This window comes from Halichoerus grypus, chromosome 5 (genome assembly GCF_964656455.1).
Source record: "Halichoerus grypus chromosome 5, mHalGry1.hap1.1, whole genome shotgun sequence".
Taxonomy (NCBI): Eukaryota; Metazoa; Chordata; class Mammalia; order Carnivora; family Phocidae; genus Halichoerus; species Halichoerus grypus.
The window spans coordinates 154,360,518-154,384,088 of record NC_135716.1 but is presented as its reverse complement, the minus strand read 5'-3'; the positions used below and the strand labels follow the sequence as shown (position 1 = coordinate 154,384,088).

Genomic DNA, 23,571 nt, shown 5'->3' with positions numbered 1-23,571 from the left:
GACAGTCTATACATCTCGTGGTGAGCACTGAGTAATGTATAGAATTATTGAACCATTATGCTGTACATCTGAAACTAACATAACACTGTATAGTAATTATAACTCAATTAAAAAAAAAAAAAAAGGTTGGCCTGTTAGGCAGTTAAGTGCCTTAGGTAAAGAGGAATCTCTGCTAATAGCTCTCTTCCTGGAATAGGCACCCTTTCCAATATAAATTTAGGCAGTTGAAAGTGAGGTAGAGAGCTTTTCCTGAATCTGCTAGGTTTTTGAATATTTTTAGCTCAAAATAATCTTCATGCCAAAGAGGCATATTGCAGGAAGACTTGTTCTGAACCCCTTCACTCCTATGTCTACAGGGAAATACACATGCTATTAAACTTTTGTTTTTCTCCTGTTAATCTGCCTCGTATCAATTATTAGGCCAGCCAAAGAACCTGGAAGGGAAAACTTGTCCACGCCTACATACACAAGATAGAATCAAAGTTCTTTTTCTGCCCTGAGCGTGAGTTCTTGTGTTCCTTTGTCCACTTGTTACATACGTGATCTGCTCTCTAGGACACCCGTGAAACGGTGTCCTAGGACACATACATAAGGAATTGCATGGGCCGTATTGTGTGTATGTGCTGGGGGGAGGGGAGACCCCAGAACAGCATCCTCCCCCGTCCCTCCTCAATAGGCGGAAGCCACTGGCTTCCTCCCTTTCCTGCCTCCTGCCTCCTGCCTGCTGGCAAGACAGAGGACCAAAGGGAGAACAGGAGATGGGAAAACTGGTCACACAGTCCCTAGGTCGATCCTTACAACTCTCCCCCACCTCAAGTGACCCCATTCCAGGGCCTTCCAGGCCACACCCATCCCCAGCCTTGTGGGGGCCGGACTGGGGGCGGGGGGGGGGAGCGGTGAGCAGAAGCAGGATAAGTCCTCCCCACCCCTTCACTGCTACCCCTCCCACCCAAGCCACCTCATTTCCTCTTCCTCCCCAGCACCAACACGCACTAATCAGTTCAGGTCCAGCATCTAGACCCAGACGAACTGACCGGAGGCCTAGCTTGTCCTGGCTGACCTGGTCAGCCTCCAGAGTATGGTCTGGCTGGGGCCCCGTTTGCTGCTCCCCATCCTCTGTCTGGCTTCTCATGTTGGTAAGTCTCCCCCAAGCCACTCCCACCCCCAGCCCCCAAAGCCCTGATTCTCCCCTAAGAAGGCTTACCATCACTGCCATCACCTTTATGTGCACCCCGATCAGCTAGCAAGTGGGATCAAGGCCCCCAAAACCCAGGCAGGCACTAGAAACCTCTGCAGCTGGCATTGGGAGTACAGCAGTCATTGACTGTGCTGGATTTTAGGGTCAGTAAAGCGCCGCAGGGCCTATGGGGGCCCTGAAGTTTTCAGTGGGTGCTCGTATGGTCGGTGTGTTGGATTCATTCAATTATTCATTTGACAAACATTTACCCAGCACCAACAATATTCTAGGAGCTGTGCTCTGGGTCATGGGTTGAAAGGCAGACAGCCTCCAGATCTATGTAACAAAGTCTATGATGTTGACCTCCTATGGCTGTTACGGGGTTTAAAGGAGGTAATTTACACAGATCGCCCGGTGCCCAGTTGTTGCGTAAGCGGTAGCTGATTCCTTCAGTGACGGCCAAAAAGGATTAGAATGCAAAAGCTATCTTTGAGTGGTAGTTGGGGTCACGACACATGGGGTGAAGGATAAAAGAGAGACACAAGTAGCTCCAGAGGAGCACTGAGGAGGAGTCAGCTACTCTGCTTGGGGGTAGTAGATGCCAAAGGCGTCCAGAAAGACTTTGCTAAGAGCAGTGGTCTTCATTCCAGGCCGCCAGAACAGTAGATGCAAGTCTCAGAGGAGATGCAAGTCTCAGTAGATGCAAGTCTCATTGCTCACCCTCTCAGAGCAGAGTGTGAGCAATGAGGGGCTCAAGAGCATACTCTGTATCCTGAGGGCAATGGGGAGCCATGGGAGGTTGCAGACATCGAGTCACAAGGTCTTAGATGGGGGATGAGTTGGGAAAGGAGGGGTGTAGCTGTTGGGATGGTCCAGCTGAGTAAAGGTGAGGTCTAAACAAGGGTGGGCTTGGAGATGGTGGTGCAGTCAAGAGGCTTGGAGGAAGTGGAATCCGCAGAATTCTGTGACTGATGGCGGCAGCCAGCAACATCCTTAGAGGTATAGAGTTTAGAGCCAGACAACCTGGCTCTGCCAGTTACTAACTGTATGCCCTTGGGCAAGTTACTTCTCTGAGGTTTCATTCGCTAGCTATAAAACTAGAGTAATAACACCCACCACCCAGGATAGTTGGATGATAAAATGAGAGAACATGCATAAAGCGCCTGCCATAAAACTGACCTCCAGTAAACATTAGTTATCACGAAAGTAGGAGCATGAGAAGACTCCAACGTTTGTGTCTCAGGTGGTTAGTGCCATCTGTTGAGTCAGGGGGCACCGCAGAGAAGCAGGATTGGAGAAGCGGATAGAAATGCAGGTCCAAGCTGAGAGGCTGTCCCAGGGTCGACTCCGAGGTGATAGTTAAAGCCAGGGGAGTAGGTGAGCTTGCTCCAGGAAGTCTGTAGAATAATTATTACTGCCCTCCTCTGTAAATGGAAAGACATCAACTTCACTGGGGGGTGTGAAGATCCACTGGAAAGCAGGTGCTCCAGCACATGCAAACGCAAACTTCAATGTACTCGTGGTAGGCTTTCGAAGAATATTAATTGATGAGCTAAGTGGCATTTAAGCTAACTAATTACTTGCCAGGTAACGGGCAGGGACAGAAAAGGAAGGCCTCCCCTCCTTTCTGCCCCACAACCACCTGGCTATAGAAGCCCGCCTCTCCCTTAAACCCCAGGATGGCAAGCCTGTCTAGATTTCTGGAGTGGCAGGAAGGGCTTTCTCGAAGACGATTTTGTTCTCCAGGGCTCTCCCGGAGAGCGGCTCCCCTTTGCGGAGCACTCTGAGACAGGTGGGGACTCAAGAGGGCTGGCAGGGAATTAAACAGTGAGGGAACGGAGACAGGGAGCATACATCATTCTTTCCGAGCCTATAAAAGGGAAGCCATCTGGCGGGAGAAGGGGGGCACCAGGAGGCCGGAGAGGGGGCTTTGTTTTTGTTTTTAGGACGAAGAGCCTTGGGAGGAAAGGGCCAGTGCGCGGCGGGGCCGGGAAAGAGACAGGAAGGGAGGGGAGGGCAACGCCTGGGAGAGCGCGCGGGGCGGGCTGGGGACCCCGTGGGACGGAGGACTGGCGCCCCCGCTCCAGGCGCCGCGGTGGACCTGACGCTGCTGGCCGACCTGCGGCTCGCCGAGCCCCAGCGCTTCTTCCTGACCTGCGTGTCCGGGGAGGCCGGGCCGGGCCCGGGCGCCGACGCCTGGGGGCCCCCGCTGCTGCTGGAGAAGGACGACCGCATCGTGCGCACGCCGCGGCCCGGGCAGCCCCCGCACCTGCTGCGCAACGGCTCGCACCGCGTCACGCTGCGCGGCTTCTCGCAGCCCTCCGACCTCGTGGGCGTCTTCTCGTGCGTGGGCGGCGCGGGCACGGGGCGCACGCGCGTCCTCTACGTGCACAACAGCCCGGGAGGTGAGTCCGGCCCGCGGGGGCGGGGACCGGAGGGGAGGCGCCCTTGACCTCTGACCCCATCCTCCTCCATCCCGCCCCCCCCACCCCCGCAGCGCACCTGCTCCCGGACAAGGTCACACACACGGTGAACAAGGGCGACACGGCCGTGCTTGTGGCACGTGTGCACAAGGAGAAGCAGACAGATGTGATCTGGAAGAGCAACGGTGAGAGGGGCGTCCGAACGGGTTGGGCAGGTCGACGCACATGGGTCTGTTCGTTGGAACACCTCCCTGCCCTCGGCCCCGCCAGCTTTGGCCGCCTACACAGCCTTCACTCGATACACCTGTTACCCTCCCCGCCGCACCAGCCTCTGTCCTGGATCAGGTCCATGGGAGGCACCTGCACCCCTCTCTTCTCTGGCTCTGCGCTGTTCTCCTGCACCCAGAGGACCAGCAGCCTTGTTTGTGGTCCACTACATCCTTCCCTGTTACTCTCAAATCAGCACTGGGCTAAACATCCTTCCCTGTTACTCTCAAATCAGCACTTTGGCTCTCCCCTGGGAGTGAGCAGGTGCTGTCACATAGCCCCCTGGCAGGGGGCGGCAGTCCCCGTGGCGAAGAAGAGAACTGGTAACTCGGCCCAGGCCTGCCCCCACCCTGGCCCTGTCAGACCCTCTGGCCACTTCATGGGAGGGAGCCCTTATTCTGTGTGGCCCCAGAGATTCCTGCCTCAGCCCTCAGACCCACAGCCCTTTGGCTGCCTCTTGCATCCCTGGGCTCTTGAGGGAGAAGGACCCTTCCCTTGGGCCAAGGGGTTTGTCTCCTGAGCACCAGGCCCCCTGAACTGATGAGAGGTGTGGAGAGTCACATAGACCTGGGCTCCCTACAGTCCAGTCCTGAGCAAAGAGGCAAAAAGGGGGTGGGACAGGGATAGGGACCCTAGTATTTGGGTCTGCAGGTCCTGGAGGAAGAGGCTTCTCGGAGAAGTCCCCAAGTAGATAACTGTGCCCAGAAGGAGGCATGGGAATTAGCCACACAAAGGAGGAGGAAAGGACATTCCAGCAGGAGGATTGGCTAAGAGGAAAGGCAGGAAGCGCTGAAATACCATGGTGTTTCTAGAAGAGAAACCAGCATTTTCAGAACTCAGGAATGTTAGGAATCAGGCAGGGTGTGGAGAGGTAGGGGCCAGAGGGCTAAGCAGTGATGTGCTAAGGAGGGGGTAACTGGGGGAATCCAAGCAGGGGAGCTGCGGAGGCTTCTGTTGAGGAAAATCCTGCGGGCTGCTGAGTGGAGGATGGACGAGGAAAAGGGGAAACTGAGGCAGAGGAGACTGCCTGGAAGGCTGTAGGAGGCCAGGGCCATGGTGGTGGTGGCCATGAGTGGTGTGGAAAAGACTGCACTGCTTTAGGAGATGAGGAGCTAGACTGAGCAGGACCTGGCAACTTACTGAGTGTTGGTGGGGCATGGAGCAGAGGATGCACCCCAGCTTTCTGCCTTGGGGACAGACCCTGGCTGGTGCCTTGCCCCAGTTCTGGCCACTGTACGGGGCGCATATTGATGTGACCTGGGCAGCAGCTCTCACCTGGTGCTGAGGCCTCGGACCCGCTTCTGCCCACAGGATCCTACTTCTATACCCTGGACTGGCATGAGGCCCAGGATGGGCGGTTCCTGATGCAGCTCCCAAATGTGCAGCCACCAGCGAGTGGCATTTACAGTGCCACCTACCTGGAAACCAGCCCCCTAGGCAGCGCCTTCTTCCGGCTCATCGTGCGGGGTTAGGAGCAGAGGGCAGAGATGGTGGGTGGGATGGGAGGCTGGGAGCCCTGTGGGCACTTCCTGTGGGCCCCCAGGGCTGTCCTAGTCCTCAGCAGCAGTGGTGGGGGGTGAGGGTCGGTCGCTGAAAGCACATTCCCCCAGGCTGTGGGGCAGGGCGCTGGGGACCAGACTGTACCAAGGAATGCCCAGGTTGCCTGCATGGAGGTGTCTGCCATGACCAGGATGGCGAGTGTGTGTGCCCCCCTGGATTCACTGGCACCCGCTGCGAGCAGGGTAAGGAGGCCGGGGCGGGGGGGCGGGGGCTGCTAGGACCTAGGCAAGAGAGGCTGCCTGGCTGGGGCAAGACTCATGAACCAAGAGGATGAAGCTTGGTGGGTGGTGAGAACGCCAAAAAGATCCCAGACCCTGAGGCCCAACAGTGGACCCTACACCCACCCGCCGTGTTTCTAGCCTGCAGAGAGGGCCGTTTTGGGCAGAGCTGCCAGGAGCAGTGCCCGGGCACATCAGGCTGCCGAGGTCTCACCTTCTGCCTCCCGGACCCCTACGGCTGTTCTTGTGGATCTGGCTGGAGAGGAAGCCAGTGCCAGGAAGGTACGGACCGACCTGCCCTCCGCTGTCCCTGACCCAGACAGCCGGCCACAAGCCAGACCGGGAGCCTCCCCCCGGGCCCTGCTGCACACGCCAGGCCCTCCACGGTCCCCTGCTCACGCAGCCTGTCGTTACTCCGGCCCCGGCTGTGCCCTCGCTGCCCCTCTAACCACAGCCCCTCTGTTCGCAGCCTGTGCCCCTGGCCACTTCGGGGCGGATTGTCGTCTCCAGTGCCGCTGTCGGAACGGTGGTACTTGTGACCGCTTCAGCGGCTGTGTCTGTCCGTCCGGCTGGCACGGAGTGCACTGTGAGAAGTCAGGTACAAGGGTCGTTGAGACCCCCCAGAACAAGTCAGCCTTCGCCCGACACATCTCCCCGGCTCCAGCTCCTACCCTCGGGAGCTCAGGGTTCGGGGGGTGTCCTCACCGCCCAGCCCACATCACCCCTGCAGGGCTGGGCTGGAGCCAGAGTGGGTGGGAGCCCAGAGGAGGCCCCTGGCCAGTCTGAGGGGCTCAGGGAGGGCTTTCGGGAAGAGGCAAGATCTGAGATGGGGTATGAAGGATGAGTGCGAGATGGCTGGGGAAAGAGCCCAGGCAAAGGCCCCGGGGCTGAGGCCTCGGGGTCCGGTACCAGGAGAGTGGAGTAAGGGGAGGCTGGGGTGGGGGGTCAGAAGAGGCAAACCTTGGGGACTTTGAACAGCAGGCCAGCGGGTGTGCTGGGGGCAGGAGGGAATTGTTGAACACGTGGAAGGCAGTCAGATTTGGGTTTGAGAGAGGATCCACACAGCTGGGTGGAGAGTGGAGGCAGGAGACCCTGGAGGGTCTGTAACAGAGCCCAGAAACGAGTGAGGCCTGAACCAGTGTTGGGGCTGTGAGGCCGGGGAGGGGACTGCTTTGGCCGAGGGAGGACGTCGGGTTGGGGGCACAGGAGGTAGACTCTGCGGCCGACCAGCCGTGGGGTGCGAGGGCCCTACAGGACTCTGCGGCTTTCAGGCTTGAGCGACTGAGCAGTTAACGGCAGCTCCTCTGAGATGCATGAGACGGGACAAGGGGCCACTTTGTGGCCAGTGTCTGCCCCATGGGGCTCCAGGATGTGCCCTCTCTCTCCCTAGACCGGATCCCCCAGATCCTGGACGTGGCCTCAGAACTGGAGTTCAACTTAGAGACTACGCCCCGGATCAACTGTGCAGCCGCGGGGAACCCGTTCCCAGTGCGGGGCAGCATGGAGCTCCGGAAGCCGGATGGCACAGTCCTCCTGGTCAGCAGCACCCCTGCACCCCCCCATCCCACCGGCCTCCCATGTGCTCTCTCAGACCCCTGAGCCCTCAGGGCTTTCCATAGGCTCTACCCACTGGCCTGACTATGGCTCAAATGGGGTCAGACAGACGGTTGAGAAGCCATCTCTGTCCCCTCATCAGTCCCCATATCAGCCACTTGGGTGCTCATTCTCTATGGTCTGTTCCCTTTCCCTGTCTCTCTCAGTCCACCAAGGCCATTGTGGAGCCAGACAGGACCACAGCTGAGTTCGAGGTGCCCCGCTTGGCCCTTGGGGACAGTGGGCTCTGGGAGTGCCGCGTGTCCACATCTGGTGGCCAAGACAGCCGACGTTTCAGGGTCAATGTCAAAGGTCAGTGATGTCCTGGGGCCGTGGAGGATGGACAGTGGGCAGAGTGGTGCTCAGGGGGCTGATGCTGCTCAGACGGGGCATTGTAGCAGGAAGGGCAAGGGCACCTCAGCTCCCAGCCCAGCACCCAACAAAGAGGGCTTGTCATCCACCAGAGGTCTGGGCTGGCCTGTCAGGGCAGAAGCATAGCTCTGTCCTATCTGGAAAGGACATCCCGTACCTTAGGAACGACATACCCTCTGGCCCTGCCCAGCCTCCTGTCTGGCCATGCTGGCCCTCTCCACCTCCTCACAAGCCCTGCACCCAGTGCGTCTTTAATTCTGCCTCTGGGATGCTCCTGCCTGTTCCGAGTCACACCCCAGGGCTCTCAGTGCCAGGACAGGGGAGCACGCGGGGCGCCTAAGCTCAGAGAGTGGCCTGCTGCCCAGAGGAGCTACTTGGGGTTTTCCAGGTGAGTAGGGAGGGAGCTGCCAGTGCCCAGGATGGCCCAGAGCAGGGCATGACCATGTCCCTTCACCTTCGCCAGCACCGTAAGCCCTAGCTCCTCGCCCTCTGCTCCTGACAGCCCGCCTCCCCCACAGAAGCCCAGACCTCTCCCCTCTTCCTCTTTCTCTTCCTCCCTACTTGCTCTCCACCCCTCCCACCAAACTTGCAGCTGCCCCACCAGCAGGACCTATCAGTGTGACCCGGGCTCCACCTCCAGCCTGTCTCTTCTCCCCAGGCTTCCGATCCCAGGCAATTTGGTTTCAAATCCTCACCACAAATTCCTGGCTCCAGAGCCTTAAGCAAGCTGCTTAGCCCCTCACAGCTTATTTCTCTCCCCATACAGAGAGGATATCAGCACTCTCCAGAGAGGGTTGCAGTGAAGCAAGTCAGATGATGCATTTAATGTGTTTAAGTTGCGCTGAGGTTAGATGATGCATTTAATGCATTGAAGTTGCAATGAGGTTAGATGATGTATTTAAGCACTGAGCGCCGTGCCTGATGCAGGGTATGTGCTCCATATACGTTGACATTTATTGTTAGTATTATTTTTTTTTAAAGATTTTATTTATTCAAGAGAGAGGAAACAAGCGAGCGAGCAGGGGGAGGGGCAGAGGGAGAGGGACAAGCAGACTCCGTGCTGAGCACAGAGCCCAATGCGGGGCTCCATCCCAGGACCCTGAGATCATGACCTGAGCTGAAACCTAGAGTCAGACGCTCAAAGGACTGAGCCCCCCAGGCATCCCTATTGTTACTGTTATTAAAGCATCCTCTCCCAAGGTTTTGGCTGTTCTCTGGCAACTCCAGATATGCATGTCCAGATATGATCTGCAGCCTAGACCACTCTCCTGAGCCCCAGACCCATTTGGTGGGACCTCCAGCAGTGGGGGTCTGGTTCTGAAGTCAGTGTGGAAGTCTGGGCCCACTTTATATCTGGCCACCCCCTGCACGGCTAAGCCCCGCTGTGAGCCCTAGGCACCCGGGGCTGCAGGGCTCCAAAGCCGCCCTTGCTCTCACCTTCTCATGATACGCTGACGTCACCGTTCCTCCCACCCCCTCAGCTCGCAACCCTGCATCCTCCACCCATCCTCCTGCCCTCCCTCGCTTCCAGCCACCCATTCCTCCATCCACCCATTCTTCTTAGAACAATCAGTCTGATAAATGTCTGGGAGAAGCAAGGGAACCAGTCACAGAGCAGACGCGATCATCTGATAAGAAAAGCTCAAGCCAGAAGAGGGGCGATGAGCATGGAGTGAGGAAGCCAGGCAGGAACAAAAAGCTGTTTGGGGTAGAACTGGCTGATTCTAGGTGGCCTGGCCAAACACCTCCTTCAAACCCTGGTTGTACCTCCCGCTGGCTGCCTGGCCGTAGGCAAGGTAAACCTCTCCGAGCCTCATAACAGGGGGGAGAGCCCTGCCTGAAAGGTAGCTGTGAGAAGTGGAGATTGTAGGCATGAAGCAGGCCGGATAGAGCAGGTGCATCATCACTGGCTATCTTTTTTTTCTCCAACGAAGAGAGTGACAAATGATGGGGGGAGGGCAGAGAGCATGCTGACACCAGGCTCTCTCCCTGCTTTGGGTCTCAGCCCCCTCTGTGTGCCCCATACTACATGGATAGAGTGCCCTCCCCCAAACCCAGCTAGCCATGGCAGACCTCACTTAGCATCGTTGGGGACCCTCTCATGTCCTCATTGTTGGATCCTTGTGCCCTGAGCTGCCCAGGGGGCAGAACGCTGGCCCTTCTGGTCATCGGTTGAACTTTGTCTCTCGTCAGCCCAGAGGGGGCCCCACATCCAAACCAAGACCCAGACACGGCTTTGCTGGCCACAGTAGAGTCCTTAGTTTTCTGAGGACTGGGCAGGCTATCTGGATGGACCCTGCCTTACCTTGGGTCTCCTGGCAGTGCCCCCAGTGCCCCTGACTGCTCCTCGGCTCCTGGCCAAGCAGAGCCGCCAGCTCGTGGTCTCCCCACTGGTCTCCTTCTCTGGGGACGGCCCCATCGCCTCTGTCCGCCTGCACTACCGGCCCCAGGACAGCACCATGGCGTGGTCCGCCATTGTGGGTGAGTGGTGGGGGGGGGGAGGGACACTGGGGGTGGGAGGGGGGCTGGGGCAGGACAGGGCTATTGGGTAATAATGAGGGGAAAGGGCAGAATGAAAGGGGGGAGGATGGCAGCTTGTGGAAGAGGTGGGGGCTGAACAGATGTGCGCTGCCCCCAGTGGACCCCAGTGAGAATGTGACTTTAATGAACCTGAGGCCGAAGACGGGATACAGTGTCCGCGTACAGCTGAGCCGGCCAGGGGAAGGCGGGGAGGGGGCCTGGGGGCCTCCCACCCTCATGACCACAGACTGTCCTGGTGAGAGGCGAGAGTCACCCCTTCATGTCCCCCCAGGGGTTACCGTCCTGTGCACTCAGGAGTTGTCCTGTCTTGTCCCCACGCCAGGGGCCCCTGCCTTTCCCACTGGAGGGTGTCCCACCCTGTCCCCTGGGGAATCACTGTCCTGTCCAGCCCCGAGGACCAGCTGAACAGTTCTGACTCCTGACCTCCGGCCCCAGAGCCCTCGTTGCAGCCGTGGTTGGAGGGCTGGCACGTGGAGGGCCCTGACCGGTTGCGAGTGAGCTGGTCCTTACCCTCGGTGCCTGGGCCACTGGTGGGCGATGGTTTCCTGCTGCGCCTATGGGATGGGACACGGGGACAGGAGCGGCGGGAGAACGTCTCGTCCCCCCAGGCCCGCACCGCCCTCCTGACTGGACTCACGCCTGGCACCCCCTACCAGCTGGATGTGCGGCTCTACCACTGCACCCTCCTGGGCCCTGCCTCGCCCCCTGCGCGCGTGCTTCTGCCCCCCAGCGGTATGCTGTGCCTGGAATGGGGCTTGCGGGTGCAGGATGAGGGGAGGACATGGGCCACAGGAAACACAAAAGGACATGGGAGGTCACCGGAGAGTGCATGGACACGGAGAGAACACAGGACGTGTGGAAAACGTGGGCATGAGGGGGAAGTAAGACGTCAGACAGACATGACCGCAGGGAGGATGTGAGACGGGCTGATATTGGAGGCCAGGGGAGGTGGGTCCCCAGGAGCATATGGGACGGGGGAGACATGGGGAGGCCAGGGTTCATGTGGAGATCAAGGGTCATGGGGAGGATGTGGTGCGCCAGGAGGACATGGGATTTAGGGGAACACAGGGCACAGGGGGCACGGGGAGGACCTAGCATGCTGGGAGGATCTGGGGTGCCAGGAAGACCTGGCACATAAGGAAAACAAAGGGAAGCAGAAGCTTGGGGGGTGAAGGGAGCCGTAGGGAGCGGAATTCAGCCCAGAAGGGAAAGGAGGAGTTTGGTGGGATGGCTTGCATTCTGGGGTCCACAGAGCAGGGAACACGGCTAGAGTGGATCTGACCCCAGAGCTACATACCCTGTTCCCATCTGAGCCCTGCCTTCCCACCCCCATCTCCCCAGGGCCCCCAGCCCCCCGACACCTCCGTGCCCAGGCCCTCTCAGACTCCGAGATTCAGCTGACATGGCAGCGCCCAGAGGCTTCAGCTGGGCCTATATCCAAGTACATCGTGGAGGTGCAGGTGGCTGGGGGCTCAGGAGACCCGCTGTGGATGGACGTGGACAGGCCCGAGGAGACAAGCACCATTGTCCGTGGCCTTAATGCTAGTACACGCTACCTCTTCCGTGTGCGGGCCAGTGTCCAGGGCCCCGGAGACTGGAGCAGCGTGGTGGAGGAGTCCACCCTGGGCAATGGTGAGAGAGCAGGGCCACGGGGGCTCCCGGCCCCAGGGTAGGTCTCCGGGCCCTCTCCCTCCACTCAATCTCCAGCTTTGGAGCTAGGACATTCGAGGCTCTTCCCAACACGTCACACCAGTCCTGATCCTGGGCACCCTGGCCCTTCCCTGCTTCTGTCGTCCTGATGCTAGGAAAATCCTGTCACTCCAGTGAGCCATCGGCCTTTGGCCGGACACCCCTGGTCCCTCCTGGTACTAGGATCTCTGACCTCTCCCTCCCCGTGATCCGCCCCCCTTCTTGTGTGCAGGGCTGCAGAGTGAGGGCCCGGTCCAAGAGGTCCAGGCAGCTGAGGAGGGCCTGGATCGGCAGCTGATCCTGGCCGTAGTGGGCTCCGTGTCTGCCACCTGTCTGAGCATCCTGGCTGCCCTCTTGACACTGGTGTGCATCCGCAGAAGCTGCCTGCGCCGGAGACGCACCTTCACGTACCAGTCAGGATCGGTCAGTCCGCGGGCCCCGTGTCTAGATGCGTCTGTCCGCTCACACACAGTACTTGTGCCCCCTGAGTGTGTGCGTGTGCGTGCGTGTGCGTGTTTATGTCGCGGGTATAGGACTTCACTCAGCGATGCTCAGGGGTGTAAAATACAATTTTCCTTATTTTTCTAGAACTGGATTCAGTTCATAAGTCAGTTTATGTTAGTGGTGAAATATTTAATATTCCCAGTTCAAAATAACCCCGTATGTGCATATTTCACCGTGGTAGATTCAGGATTCTCCCGCTTCTCACTGGAGGTACTATAAGCCTAGGTAGCATGGTGATGACCCGGGGGGTGGGGGGGACAGGGACACCTGGGCCTCATACTGGCCCCTGTCCTGGCAGACCCTCCCGGACTTGGGAGCCAGCACACATTTGTGGCCGATGCCTTTCTGTGGCGTCCGGCCTACAGGCCACTCCTACTGTGAGTTCCTCGTCCCGGCCTCATCTCTGCAAAGGCCAGGGTCTCCTCTGGGAAACTTGAGAGCCGTGAGGTGCTCCCTGTACCCTACGGAGGGCAGCATGTTCTGTGGCCCTCACACCCTTTGTCGCAACCCCTGTCATGGCTGTTTCTACTCCAGAGTTGTGCTAGCCCGGGGTTCACCTGTCGCTACAGGGGGGAAGGAAGCGCCGCCTCCACTCTCCCTGGCCTCGCTGTAAACCTGTCTGAGCTCTCTGTAGTCGGTAGTCTGTGCCTCCAGCCACAGGCCCACGCTTGGGTGGGGGCGGGGCGGGCTCCTCTGCCAGCACCCAGCATCCGCTCCTCTTGTCCCCACCTCCCATCTCTCTCTCCCGCCTGCCCTACTGCCTCCTCTGAGATCTTCCCCAGAGCTGTCCCTGATGAGCCAGACTCTGCCCTTGGCCCTCCGCACCGGGGCTTTTGATATTCACAGCCAAGCTTTGGCATTTCAAAGAAACAAAACAAAAAACAAAACAAAACAAAAAACCCCTCTTCTCTCTCAAGGGCTGATCCTTATGACAGAAAGCCTAGTGTCCAAGGCTATTGTCTCTGCCACACATTAGTAAAAACTCCCTTCACAGATTCAGTTGGCTTCTTTGTTCCAGGCTGCTCGCTCTGAGGTCAGTACGCACAGAAAGCTGCCACTGCTAACGTGGGGGCAGGGCACTACAAACGTTGAGGAAAGGAGGTGGGAAAGCAGCCTTGAACATATACATAATCCTAACATCTGCCCAGACGTCCCCTCCCTCGTGTGCCCGCACGAAGGTGTGCGTGTGTTCCACGCAGGAGTGCACATATGCATCCACTGGTGGGCACCCCCGTGCGTGTCCCCGTGTGTCCCTGTGCTTGTGCCCCTCCCCGAGCACATGTGCGTGCATGCATCTGCGTACGGTGCCCTCCGCTGTGCGTGTTTCCTGTGAATCCGTGTGCCCCGTGTCCTGAGCCCCTCACCTAGGGAGCTGGGCGGCCGCTCAGTTAGGAAGCCCCACCCCCAGGTCTCTGTCAACCTCTTCCAGTTCTCTTGTCAGCCGTGCCCTGGGTCCTGCCCAGCTGTTTCCCTTTCCTGCCATCCGCCCTGCCCAGGTGGCCCAGCTCCTACACGGTTGGGGGAAATGATGTTCCTCTTTGTGCTGGTCTTTCTGTCTTCAGCTCCTGGGTGGTTTTAGAGCTATAGATGGTTGCCAGCTGGGTAGACCGTCATCTCTGCTTCTACTGCTGTGGAGAAAACCCCTCCACTGACCCCCAGCAGCTTGGGGCTTCGCATGTGATAGGCGCTCAATAAACGTGTCCTAGCGCACAGCCCAAGGCTGCAATCCTCTCCAGAGCATCCCTGATGACCAGAAAGCCTGCTTGTGAGATTGGCACAGTAATAGGAAGCTTACCGCTTCGCAGCACAGCTCATTCCAATTCTTTCCTGTTTGAAATGTTGGAGATACCCTCTTTCCATTGACTCGTGTCTTCGTGGCTTCTAGCAGCCTTACCCACTCCTTGTTCTTCCGGAGCCCCCCATACCTGATCCCCGGCTGTGGCCTCGCCTCTCTCTTCTTGGACATCCGTCCACCCAGCGGCCCGCCACTGGCTTCATCTCCTGTGATTCTGTCTCAGTGTGTGTCCTCTGTCTGCATGTCTGTTCCTGGCTGACACCAGAGTGCCCTCTGCGGGGGTCTCTGCCCATCTGTCTAACTATCCCTTGATGTCTATCTGTGCCTCTTGCTGGCCCCGGGTCTTGGTGCGGACCGCCTGCCCACTTGTCCCCTCCCATGAAGGGCGAAGAAACCATCCTGCAGTTCAGCTCAGGCACCTTGACGCTAACCCGGCGGCCGAAACCACAGCCCGAGCCCCTGAGTTACCCAGTGCTGGAGTGGGAAGACATCACCTTTGAGGACCTCATCGGGGAGGGGAACTTCGGCCAGGTCATCCGGGCCATGATCAAGAAGGACGGGCTCAAGATGAACGCGGCCATCAAGATGCTGAAAGGTCCCCCCAGGAGCGACCCCTGACCCCAGGCCCTCCCCCACCCCTCTCCTTTGTCCCACAGATCCCAGGCCCTACCTGGCTCCCTCCAGCACCTCACCGCAGCCCTCACTAGCCTTGCCTTTTCTCCAGGACTGTTTCTGACAAAAGTGATACTGGATTCTTTACACAGAGTATGCCTCTGAAAATGACCATCGGGACTTTGCGGGGGAACTGGAAGTTCTGTGCAAATTGGGGCATCACCCCAATATCATCAACCTCTTGGGGGCTTGTGAGAACCGAGGTAAGCCCCCAGCTCCTCACCTGCCCCTTCTTCCCAAGCCCCGTCGACAGCCATCCCCTCCTCACGGTAGCAGCCTGCCGGGGCTTCAGGCTCCCTTCTCCGACCCGTCGGGGGGCCTGCCTCCAGCCCGCTGTCCCCGCTCCTGCCCGCCCAGGTTACCTGTATATCGCCATTGAATACGCCCCCTACGGGAACCTGCTAGACTTTCTGCGGAAGAGCCGGGTCCTGGAGACGGACCCAGCTTTCGCCCGAGAGCATGGCACGGCCTCGACCCTCAGCTCCCGGCAGCTGCTGCGCTTCGCCAGTGAGGCGGCCAACGGCATGCAGTACCTGAGCGAGAAGCAGGTGTGTGCGAGTGGGGGGAAGGCGTGCTGCCACGGGGCACACTGCCACAGGCCCTCACTGGGTGTGCGGTCGGGCAAGACAGAGGACGACAAGACCCTGAGCCACCGGCCCGGGCGCGTGCAGGAGAGCACGGGACGAGAAGCAGGTCTGGGGGCAGGTGCTGCGTTTGAAGCATCTGAGGGGCATCGGAGTGGAGATGTTGAGTTGGCAGTTAGAGATACCAGCCTAGAGCTCAGGAGAAAGGCCGAGGCCAGAGACAACAATCTGGGAGCCATCACCCCACAAAATGGTGGAGAGTCTCATGGCAAAGGAGTGGACCCTGTGAGGGGGTGGGTGGAGAGACCCACCAGGACAGGGTGGAGGCTGGGGCAGAGAGTGGAGGCCTGAGCCCACGCCTGAGGACACCCTGCTTGAATGGAAGGAAGGAGGGGACAGTAGCAGGAGGGGGACATGAGACTGAGGAAGGGCATTTTAAAGTTAGTGAAGTTTCGAGTGTTTTTGAAGCAGAGGAGTAGGCGCCAGGGCAGAGGGAGGGGTTGATGGAGAGAGGTTTCCTAGGAAGGTGGAGGGTCTTGCGGGGAGGACTTGGGACTCAAGGGAAAGGTCACTTTGGGCAAGAGGAGGGCATCCCTCACTTTCATCAAGGAGGGGAGCGGAAAGGGGGAAGGGAACAAGTGAAGAGGGGAGGATGCAGTGTGGTCACCAGGGACAAGCCCGCCCTTGTCCCAAAAAGAGGGACACTGCCTGAGCTTGGCCGTGGCCAGATCCCAAGAAAGAAGGGACAGCCAGCAGCGTGACTTTTCTGAGGCAGGAGTCGCTGATCCAGGATAAGGCCTGGTTGGCTGGGAAGAAGGGTAAGGGGCTGTTATAGAGACGGAGGGTGCCCACAAAGACCACCTGTGAGGTCAGATCCCTCACGGGCCCAGGAATCCTGGGCTTGCTCATCCCCAGTCTTTCCTGACTTCTGACCATGCCTACAGTTCATCCACAGGGACCTGGCTGCCCGCAATGTGCTGGTCGGAGAGAACCTGGCCTCCAAGATTGCTGACTTTGGCCTCTCTCGGGGGGAGGAGGTTTATGTGAAGAAGACGATGGTAAGTCTCAGTCTCCCCACTCAGGTTCCGTGCCTGCCCTGCCCCCCAGGACCCCTGACAAGGCCCCTCCTCCTCACCCAACCCCTCAAACTCTTTCCCAGGGGCGTCTCCCTGTGCGCTGGATGGCCATTGAGTCTCTGAACTACAGTGTCTATACCACCAAGAGTGATGTGTGAGTGTGGGGCTCAGAAGGGGCAGGAGGGATTGGTCCCCCAAGGATGCATACAGACATAACTAGACACATTTTAGGCCCGTGTCAGGTGTATAAGCACGACGTGGGCATTCCCAGGGTATGTTCCAGACACGACACAGGTATGATACAAGTGTGTCTTGGGTAGACCTTGGCGATGCCCAGCATCTTAGTGGGAAGGTGGGGGGCTAGCTGGAAGGAGGCGTTGTCTTGGAAGGTGTTTCAGTGGTAGGATTGGGGTAGGGGACTTTAGAGTAGTGCTCATCTAACACTGGGAGATACACTGGAGAGGTTCGGGAATGTGGGGGGATAATGCCTGGGTGGATGGAGAGATCACTCAAGGAATGTTCTCACCTTCATCTCTGAAGGACGGGGTCATCCCCACCTGAGAACGTAACCAGAGCATAACCGCCAAGGTCCCCTCTTTATGCTCCTCACCCCCAGACGACCATATTGGCCCCCCTTCTCCTCTTTCCAGGGAACCCGGCCTGCTTTGCCCATTGGCCCCCAGCCCTTTGGCCTGTCTTGCCTTGTTCACTGTCCACCACAGTGACCACCCCTCTGACCACCACTCAGCTACTTCCTGCTTCTGCCCCCAAAACCCCTAGATGCCCTCCCCCCACTAGAACTTCCATCCTGGTCTCACCTGCATAGAGGTTGCTACGAAAGTGAGAGGCAGTTAAGGGCAAGGGCTCTGGAGTTGAATTGTGAGGGCTTGAGTCCAGTTCCACCACTGACGAGCTGTGTGACCTTGGGCAAGCTAGCTCAGTAGTCAGTACTCCTCCAGTACCTCAGTGTCTCCATCTGTAGAATGGGCATAACAATAGCACCTATATCATAAGGCTGGTGCGAGGGTTGAACGCATGAACATATACGTTAGATGATCAGTGCGAGGCCCAGAGTGCGTGATTAAAATGTTAGCTGTGCTGATGTTGAGCCTGGGAGCGGCTATGAAGGAATTTCAGTGGAGCAGAGACAGCGGCTGGCCAAGGCGGACACCTGCAGTGTAGACCCACGCAGGGGCCGGGAGGGGCTGCGCCCCGGGGCAGGTAGACACTAAACTGCTGGCTCCAGGGCCTAGACAGGAACTAAGTACATCCTTCTCGTTTCAGTTGGTCCTTTGGGGTCCTCCTCTGGGAGATCGTGAGCCTTGGTGAGTTCCAGAGCCCCAGACCCCAGCCCTCTCCTTACCCCCCACCCCCCGTTCCCTGGGCTGAGAGAGCTCCGTCCCCTCCTGCAGGGGGCACGCCTTACTGTGGCATGACCTGTGCTGAGCTCTATGAGAAGCTGCCTCAGGGCTACCGCATGGAACAGCCTCGTAACTGTGACGATGAAGTGTGAGTGTCCTCAGCCTGGAGCCCCAGACCCCCTCAGCCCAGTTAGCCCTGACCCCTCTTCTCAGCAATGCCCCATCCGCAGGTACGAGCTGATGCGTCAGTGCTGGCGGGACCGTCCATACGAGCGACCCCCCTTTGCCCAGATTGCACTGCAGCTGGGCCGGATGCTGGAAGCCAGGAAGGTGAGGAGACTGGGGGTGACGGGGACTAGGGCTCAGCAGGCTCCGGGGGTGCTCTCTCATAGAAGCCAGAGAGCAGCACCTCCATGTCCTTATCCCCACCACTAGCTGCCGGGACAGCTGGGCCTCAGGATGCCAACCCCCGCTTTCCAGCTCTCCATGGGTTGGACACTAGGGCCTCCTAACTCTTCCAAGGCCCCGGCAGCCAATCCCTCCCCCAGGTCCCAGGTCCCAGACTCCTTACCTGTCTTCCTCTGCTGGGGCCATCAGCCCACTGTCATTTGGAGCCTTTCTCCTCACCGGGCACAGAGCCAGAGTGACAGTGCACGAATGGCCAGCTAACCAAATGGATGGATGGGTGAATGAATGATATAGTAAGTGAATGAATGAGTAGAGTTAGTGGATGGGTGATATAATAAGCATATGAATAAACAATTAAATAACTGAATCTAATAACCATGTGAATAAATGAATTATCAGGTAAATATAAAGGAAGAAATATATCAGAATGAGCAAATGCAAAAAGAGTTCTTCGTATGAATTAATGACTAAGTAGCTGTAGGAATTAATAAACTGTCATAAGAATGAAGGAATGATCAGGAGGCCTGGCTGGCCCAGTTGGTGGAGGGTGTGACTCTTGATCTCGGGGTGATGAGTTCGAGCCCACGTTGGGTGTGGAGACTACTTAAATATAAAACCTTTCAACAAACAAACAAGAATGAATGAATGATCAAATAACCACATAAATGGATAAATGATCAAAAATAGCTTTATGAATAGATGAATGAATGAATGCATGAATAAATTCATTTGATGGGTACATAATAAGATGAATGGTTAAAGATGTGGTATATACAGTTGACCCTTGAACAATGGATGGGTTAAGGGCACCGATCCCCTAGGTAGTCAAAAACCTGCATATAACTTTTGACTCCCCCCAAACTTAATTACTAATAGCTTACTGTTGACTAGAAGCCATACCACTAACATAACAGTCAACTAACACATATTTTGTGTATGTATTATATACTGTGTTCTTACACCAAAATAAGCTAGAGAAAAGAAAATGTTAGTAGGAAGGTCATAAGGAAGAGAAAATACATTTACCCCACTGTACAGTGTTTATTGAAAAAAATCTGGTGTAAGCGGACCCATACAGTTCAAATCCATGTTGTTCAGTGTCAGTTGTGTGTACAATGGAATATTACTCAGCCAACAAAAAGAATGAAATCTTGGGGCGCCTGGGTGGCTCAGTCATTAAGCATCTGCCTTCGGCTCAGGTCATGATCCCAGGGTCCTGGGATCGAGCCCCGCATCGGGCTCCCTGCTCCACGGGAAGCCTGCTTCTCCCTCTCCCACTCCCCCTGCTTGTGTTCCCTCTCTCACTGTGTCTCTCTCTGTCAAATAAATAAATAAAATCTTAAAAAAAAAAAAAAGAATGAAATCTTGCCATTCACAGCAGCATGGTTGGATCTAGAGGGCACTATGCTAAGAAATATGTCAGAGAAAGACAAATACCATTTGATCTCACTTATATGTGGAATCTAAAAAACAAAACAAAGAATAAACAAAAAACAGAGACTCATAAATCCAGAGAACAAACCTAGTGGTTGCCAAGCCTCCACACTTGGGCAAAATCGGTGAAGACTAAGAGGTACAAGAGGTACAAACTTCCAGTTATGCAATAAGTAAGTCCCAGGGATGAAAGCACAGCATAAGGAATATAGTCACCAATACTGTGCTAACTTTGAGTAGTGACAGATGGTGACTGTCAAATCGCTCTGTTGTACACCTGAAACTAACATAATATTATATGTCAGCTACAGTTCAATGAAAAATTTTTTAAAAGAAGAGAAAAAACCCTCCCGTTTAACAGTGTGTCAACGGGCTCTCACCTGAACCCCCAACCGTGGTCTCTTCTGGCTGCAGAGGGCCGCCTTTGGCCATGGGGCCATCTTGAGTCTAAATCAGTGTCTCTTCAAGTCGCGCTACCACATTGGAAGCCAGGCAGCTCCAGCGAGAGGCGCCCCCGCCCCCGGCCCGCACTAAAGCCTGTTCTGTCCCGCAGGCCTATGTGAACATGTCGCTGTTTGAGAACTTCACTTACGCGGGCATCGACGCCACAGCCGAGGAGGCCTGAGCTGCTGTCAAGTCAGAACCGGGCTCTGCTGGCCAGAGCCAACTCCACTCTCCCGCCTGTGACTTCGGATCCTTGCAGCCTCTGACCTGAGCTGCCTCGAGGAATTTTTTTTTTTTCTAACTTAAGAAAAGAGGGGATCCGGGGCGCCTGGGTGGCTCCGTTGGTTGAGCTTCCAACTCTTGGTTTTGGCTCAGGTCGTGATCTCAGGGTTGTGGGATCGAGCCCCACATTGGGCTCCGTGCTCTGTGCAGAGTCTGCTTCTCCCTCTCCCTCTGCTCCTCCCCTCTCTCTCTCTCTCTCTCAGATAAATAAATAAAATCTTAAAAGAAAAAAATAAAAGAGGGGACCCAGGGGTGGGGTGGGCTTAGGGGACTCGGGTCCTCATCCTTTGCAGCTGTTCCATGCCTTCGGCAGCTACTCTTACAGTGACTCTTCACATTTCTCCTTCTAGTTCAGCTGCTGCACATTTGCACCCTCTCCTGCGACTCCCCACACTCAAGCCCTCCTCAGCTCCCCCGCCCAAGCCAGCCCCCACACCACTAACATTCCCCTTTTGGCTACTCCGCACTCCCGGCTTTATTATCTGAAAAAAAATAAATGCTATGAGAAGCTCCATCCAATGTCTTCCTTTCACTGCTGGCCAATCCCAAGGAAAAGTTGAACCAAAGAGAAACTGGACTTTCCAAGAAAAGAAACGCTGTCCCCAGGGACACAGTCGTAAGCCCCCAGCCCGAGTTGGGGTTGGCTCTCCGTGCCGGGGAATGTTCTGGAAGACCCATTTTACACAGACACCACCACTCACCTCTCTGTTCTATGAGAAGTCCAGTTTCCCCTGGCCGCCTCCCTGCTCTCCAGCGCCCGGCACCAGCAGCTCTCCCTACGTCTCTTGGTAACTGCCAGTCTAGGGGTCGGCTCTGTCCAAACAGTCCGGGCCAGGATCAGCACTAGCTCAGTCTCAGCTCACTGACGCCTCAGCACCAGACCAATTCTGGCCTGTCTTGAGCTCTCACTTCTCCTTAGGTCTCTAGGTGGCCTTCCCTGGCTTGGTACCCACCTTACTGGCCGGCCTGCGGGCCCCCAAAGAGGAAGGCAGAGGTCACTTCCGACTTCAGCCAGCTACGGCAGGATTCCTTCGCCTTCCTCAGGATCTATCTCCGAGTGTGCTGGGAGGGGCTCTGGTCCTGAAAGCTAGTCCTGCCTCACTGCCTCAGGCTATGTGGCTGTCCTCAGATTTCTCTCCCACCGGTCCTTAAGAAACAAGGTTTGTCTTGCTTCACACATTTCTTCAGTGAATCAGATGAAATCAAAGAAGGTATAACAGCACAGTTTTGTAATAACACGGATTCTGGAATCACATGGACCCATGTCCAAGTTCCTGCTAAATCACTTACGGTCTGTGTGACCTTGGTCAAGTCACTTAAACTGTCTGAGCTTCAGTTTTCTCCTCTGCAAAATGGGGTTAGTAATAGCTACCTCACTGTTGTCAGCACTAAGTGAGATCACACGGGCACGGGCTGCATTGGGCCCGGTACCTAGTGCGTGCTCAGTGTCAGCTGATCGTATACACAAATGCAAGGAGTTTGGAATGGGTGGTGATTAGCAGAATCTGTATTCTAAAAAGACTTGAATGGTTGGAGTGGGGGGCTGAATTTAAGAAGAAACAAAACTGGAGTAATTGGGAGGCTATGCAGGACAGGGGAGGTAGGATTTGCTAGAATGAAATTTCAGATCGACCGCGGGGATATTTTGAGGTCCAGGATGTGGAGACTAAAAAGTTGTCTTTGCCGGGGGAGAGGAAGGCACCTGGGTGGCTCAGTCGATTAGGCGTCCAGCTCTTGGTTTTGGCTTAGGTCATGATCTCAGGGTCGTGAGATCAAGCCCCAGGCTGGGCTCCACACTCAGCCAGAATCTGTTTGTCCCTCTCCCTCTGCTCCTCCCCCTGCTCTCTCTCTCTTTCTCAAGTAAATAAATAAAATCTTTAAAAAACAAAACGAAAACATACCATTAGTTAAAAAAAAAAGTATACTTTGGAATAAATTTAACGGAGTGCAAAACTCATACCCTGAAGACTATAAAACATCACTGAAAGAAATTAAAGCAGGACTAAATAAGTGGAAAAGCCTCTCATGTTCATGACTTGGAAAACTTCATATTATTAAGATGATAATACTTCCCAAATTGATCCACAGACTCAGTGAAATCCTTATCAGAATCTCGTCCAGCTTCTTAGTAGAAATTGACAAGTCAGTTCTAAAATCCATACAGGGGCACCCGGGGGGCTCAGTTAAGCGTCTGCCTTCGACTCAGGTCATGATCCCGGGGTCCTGGGATCAAGTCCTGCATCAGGCTCCCTGCTCCGCCTTTCTTTCTGAGGGCCTCTGTCTTCCTCCCTCACTCTCTGTCTCTCATGAACAAATAAATAAATAAATCTTTAAAAAATAAAATAAAATCCATATAGAATTGCAAGGGACCCAGAATAGCCAAAACAATCTTGAAAAAGAATAACAAAGTTGCAGGACTCACACTTCTGAATTTCAAAATTAACTACAAAGCAACAAATACCAAATAAATGAATAGAATCAACAGTCCAGAAATAAACCCATGTGTCCAAGGTCAACTGATTTTTAACAAAGACACCAGGACCATTCAATGGGGAAAGAATGGTCTTCAACAAATGATGCTGGAACAAATTAATAGCCACATGCAAAAGAATGAAGTTGGACTTCTACCCAAACACTATGTACAGAATTAACTCAATATGGATCAAAGGCCTAAATGTAAGAGCCAAAACTATAAAACCCTTAAAAGAAAACATAGAAATAAATCTTCATGACCTCAGATTTGGTAATGGACTCTATGGACAACAAAAGTACAAGTAACAAAATAAAAAACTGATAAATTAGACATCAGAGTAGAAAACTTGTACATCCAAAGACACTATCAAGAAGGTGAAAAGACAAACTACAGAATGGGGGAAATGTTTGCAAATCATGTATCTGATCAGGGACTTGTGTCTAGAATATATTAAGAAGACTTACAACTCAATAATAAAGAGATAACCCAATTTTTAAATGAGCGAAGGATTCGAATAGCTCGTTCTCCAAAGAAGATCTACAAATAGCCAATAGGCACATGAAAAGTTGTTTGACATGATTAATTGTCAGGGAAATGCAAATCAAAACCACAAGGAGATACAAATTCACACCCACCGGGATGGCTGTAATCAACAAGTCAGATAATAACAGATGTTGGCAAGGAGAAATCAGAACCCT

The 23,571-nt window shown here is 55.5% G+C and overlaps 1 protein-coding gene across 5 annotated transcripts; it reads left to right on the top strand.

Moving 5' to 3' along the window:
- The first annotated feature begins 952 nt into the window (after window positions 1–952).
- Window positions 953–20,914, top strand: TIE1 (tyrosine kinase with immunoglobulin like and EGF like domains 1). Of its 5 annotated transcripts, XM_036073435.2 has the most exons (23): window positions 953–1,136; window positions 3,265–3,582; window positions 3,675–3,785; window positions 5,179–5,334; window positions 5,478–5,609; window positions 5,787–5,927; window positions 6,115–6,243; window positions 7,036–7,181; window positions 7,406–7,550; window positions 9,933–10,091; window positions 10,249–10,386; window positions 10,587–10,883; window positions 11,493–11,783; window positions 12,073–12,263; window positions 14,524–14,734; window positions 14,904–15,014; window positions 15,169–15,359; window positions 16,340–16,453; window positions 16,555–16,625; window positions 17,756–17,796; window positions 17,884–17,980; window positions 18,063–18,162; window positions 20,228–20,914. In XM_036073435.2, exons 1-23 carry the CDS (start codon window positions 1,079–1,081, stop codon window positions 20,297–20,299), a joined length of 3,420 nt encoding a protein of 1,139 aa, XP_035929328.1. In that variant the 5' UTR covers window positions 953–1,078; the 3' UTR covers window positions 20,300–20,914. The 5 variants fall into 5 exon arrangements, with proteins under 5 accessions (XP_035929328.1, XP_035929329.1, XP_035929330.1 ...); XM_036073436.2 differs by lacking the exon at window positions 10,587–10,883 and having other exon boundaries at window positions 954–1,136; XM_036073437.2 differs by lacking the exons at window positions 10,249–10,386; window positions 10,587–10,883 and having other exon boundaries at window positions 954–1,136.
- Window positions 20,915–23,571: the final 2,657 nt, after the last annotated feature.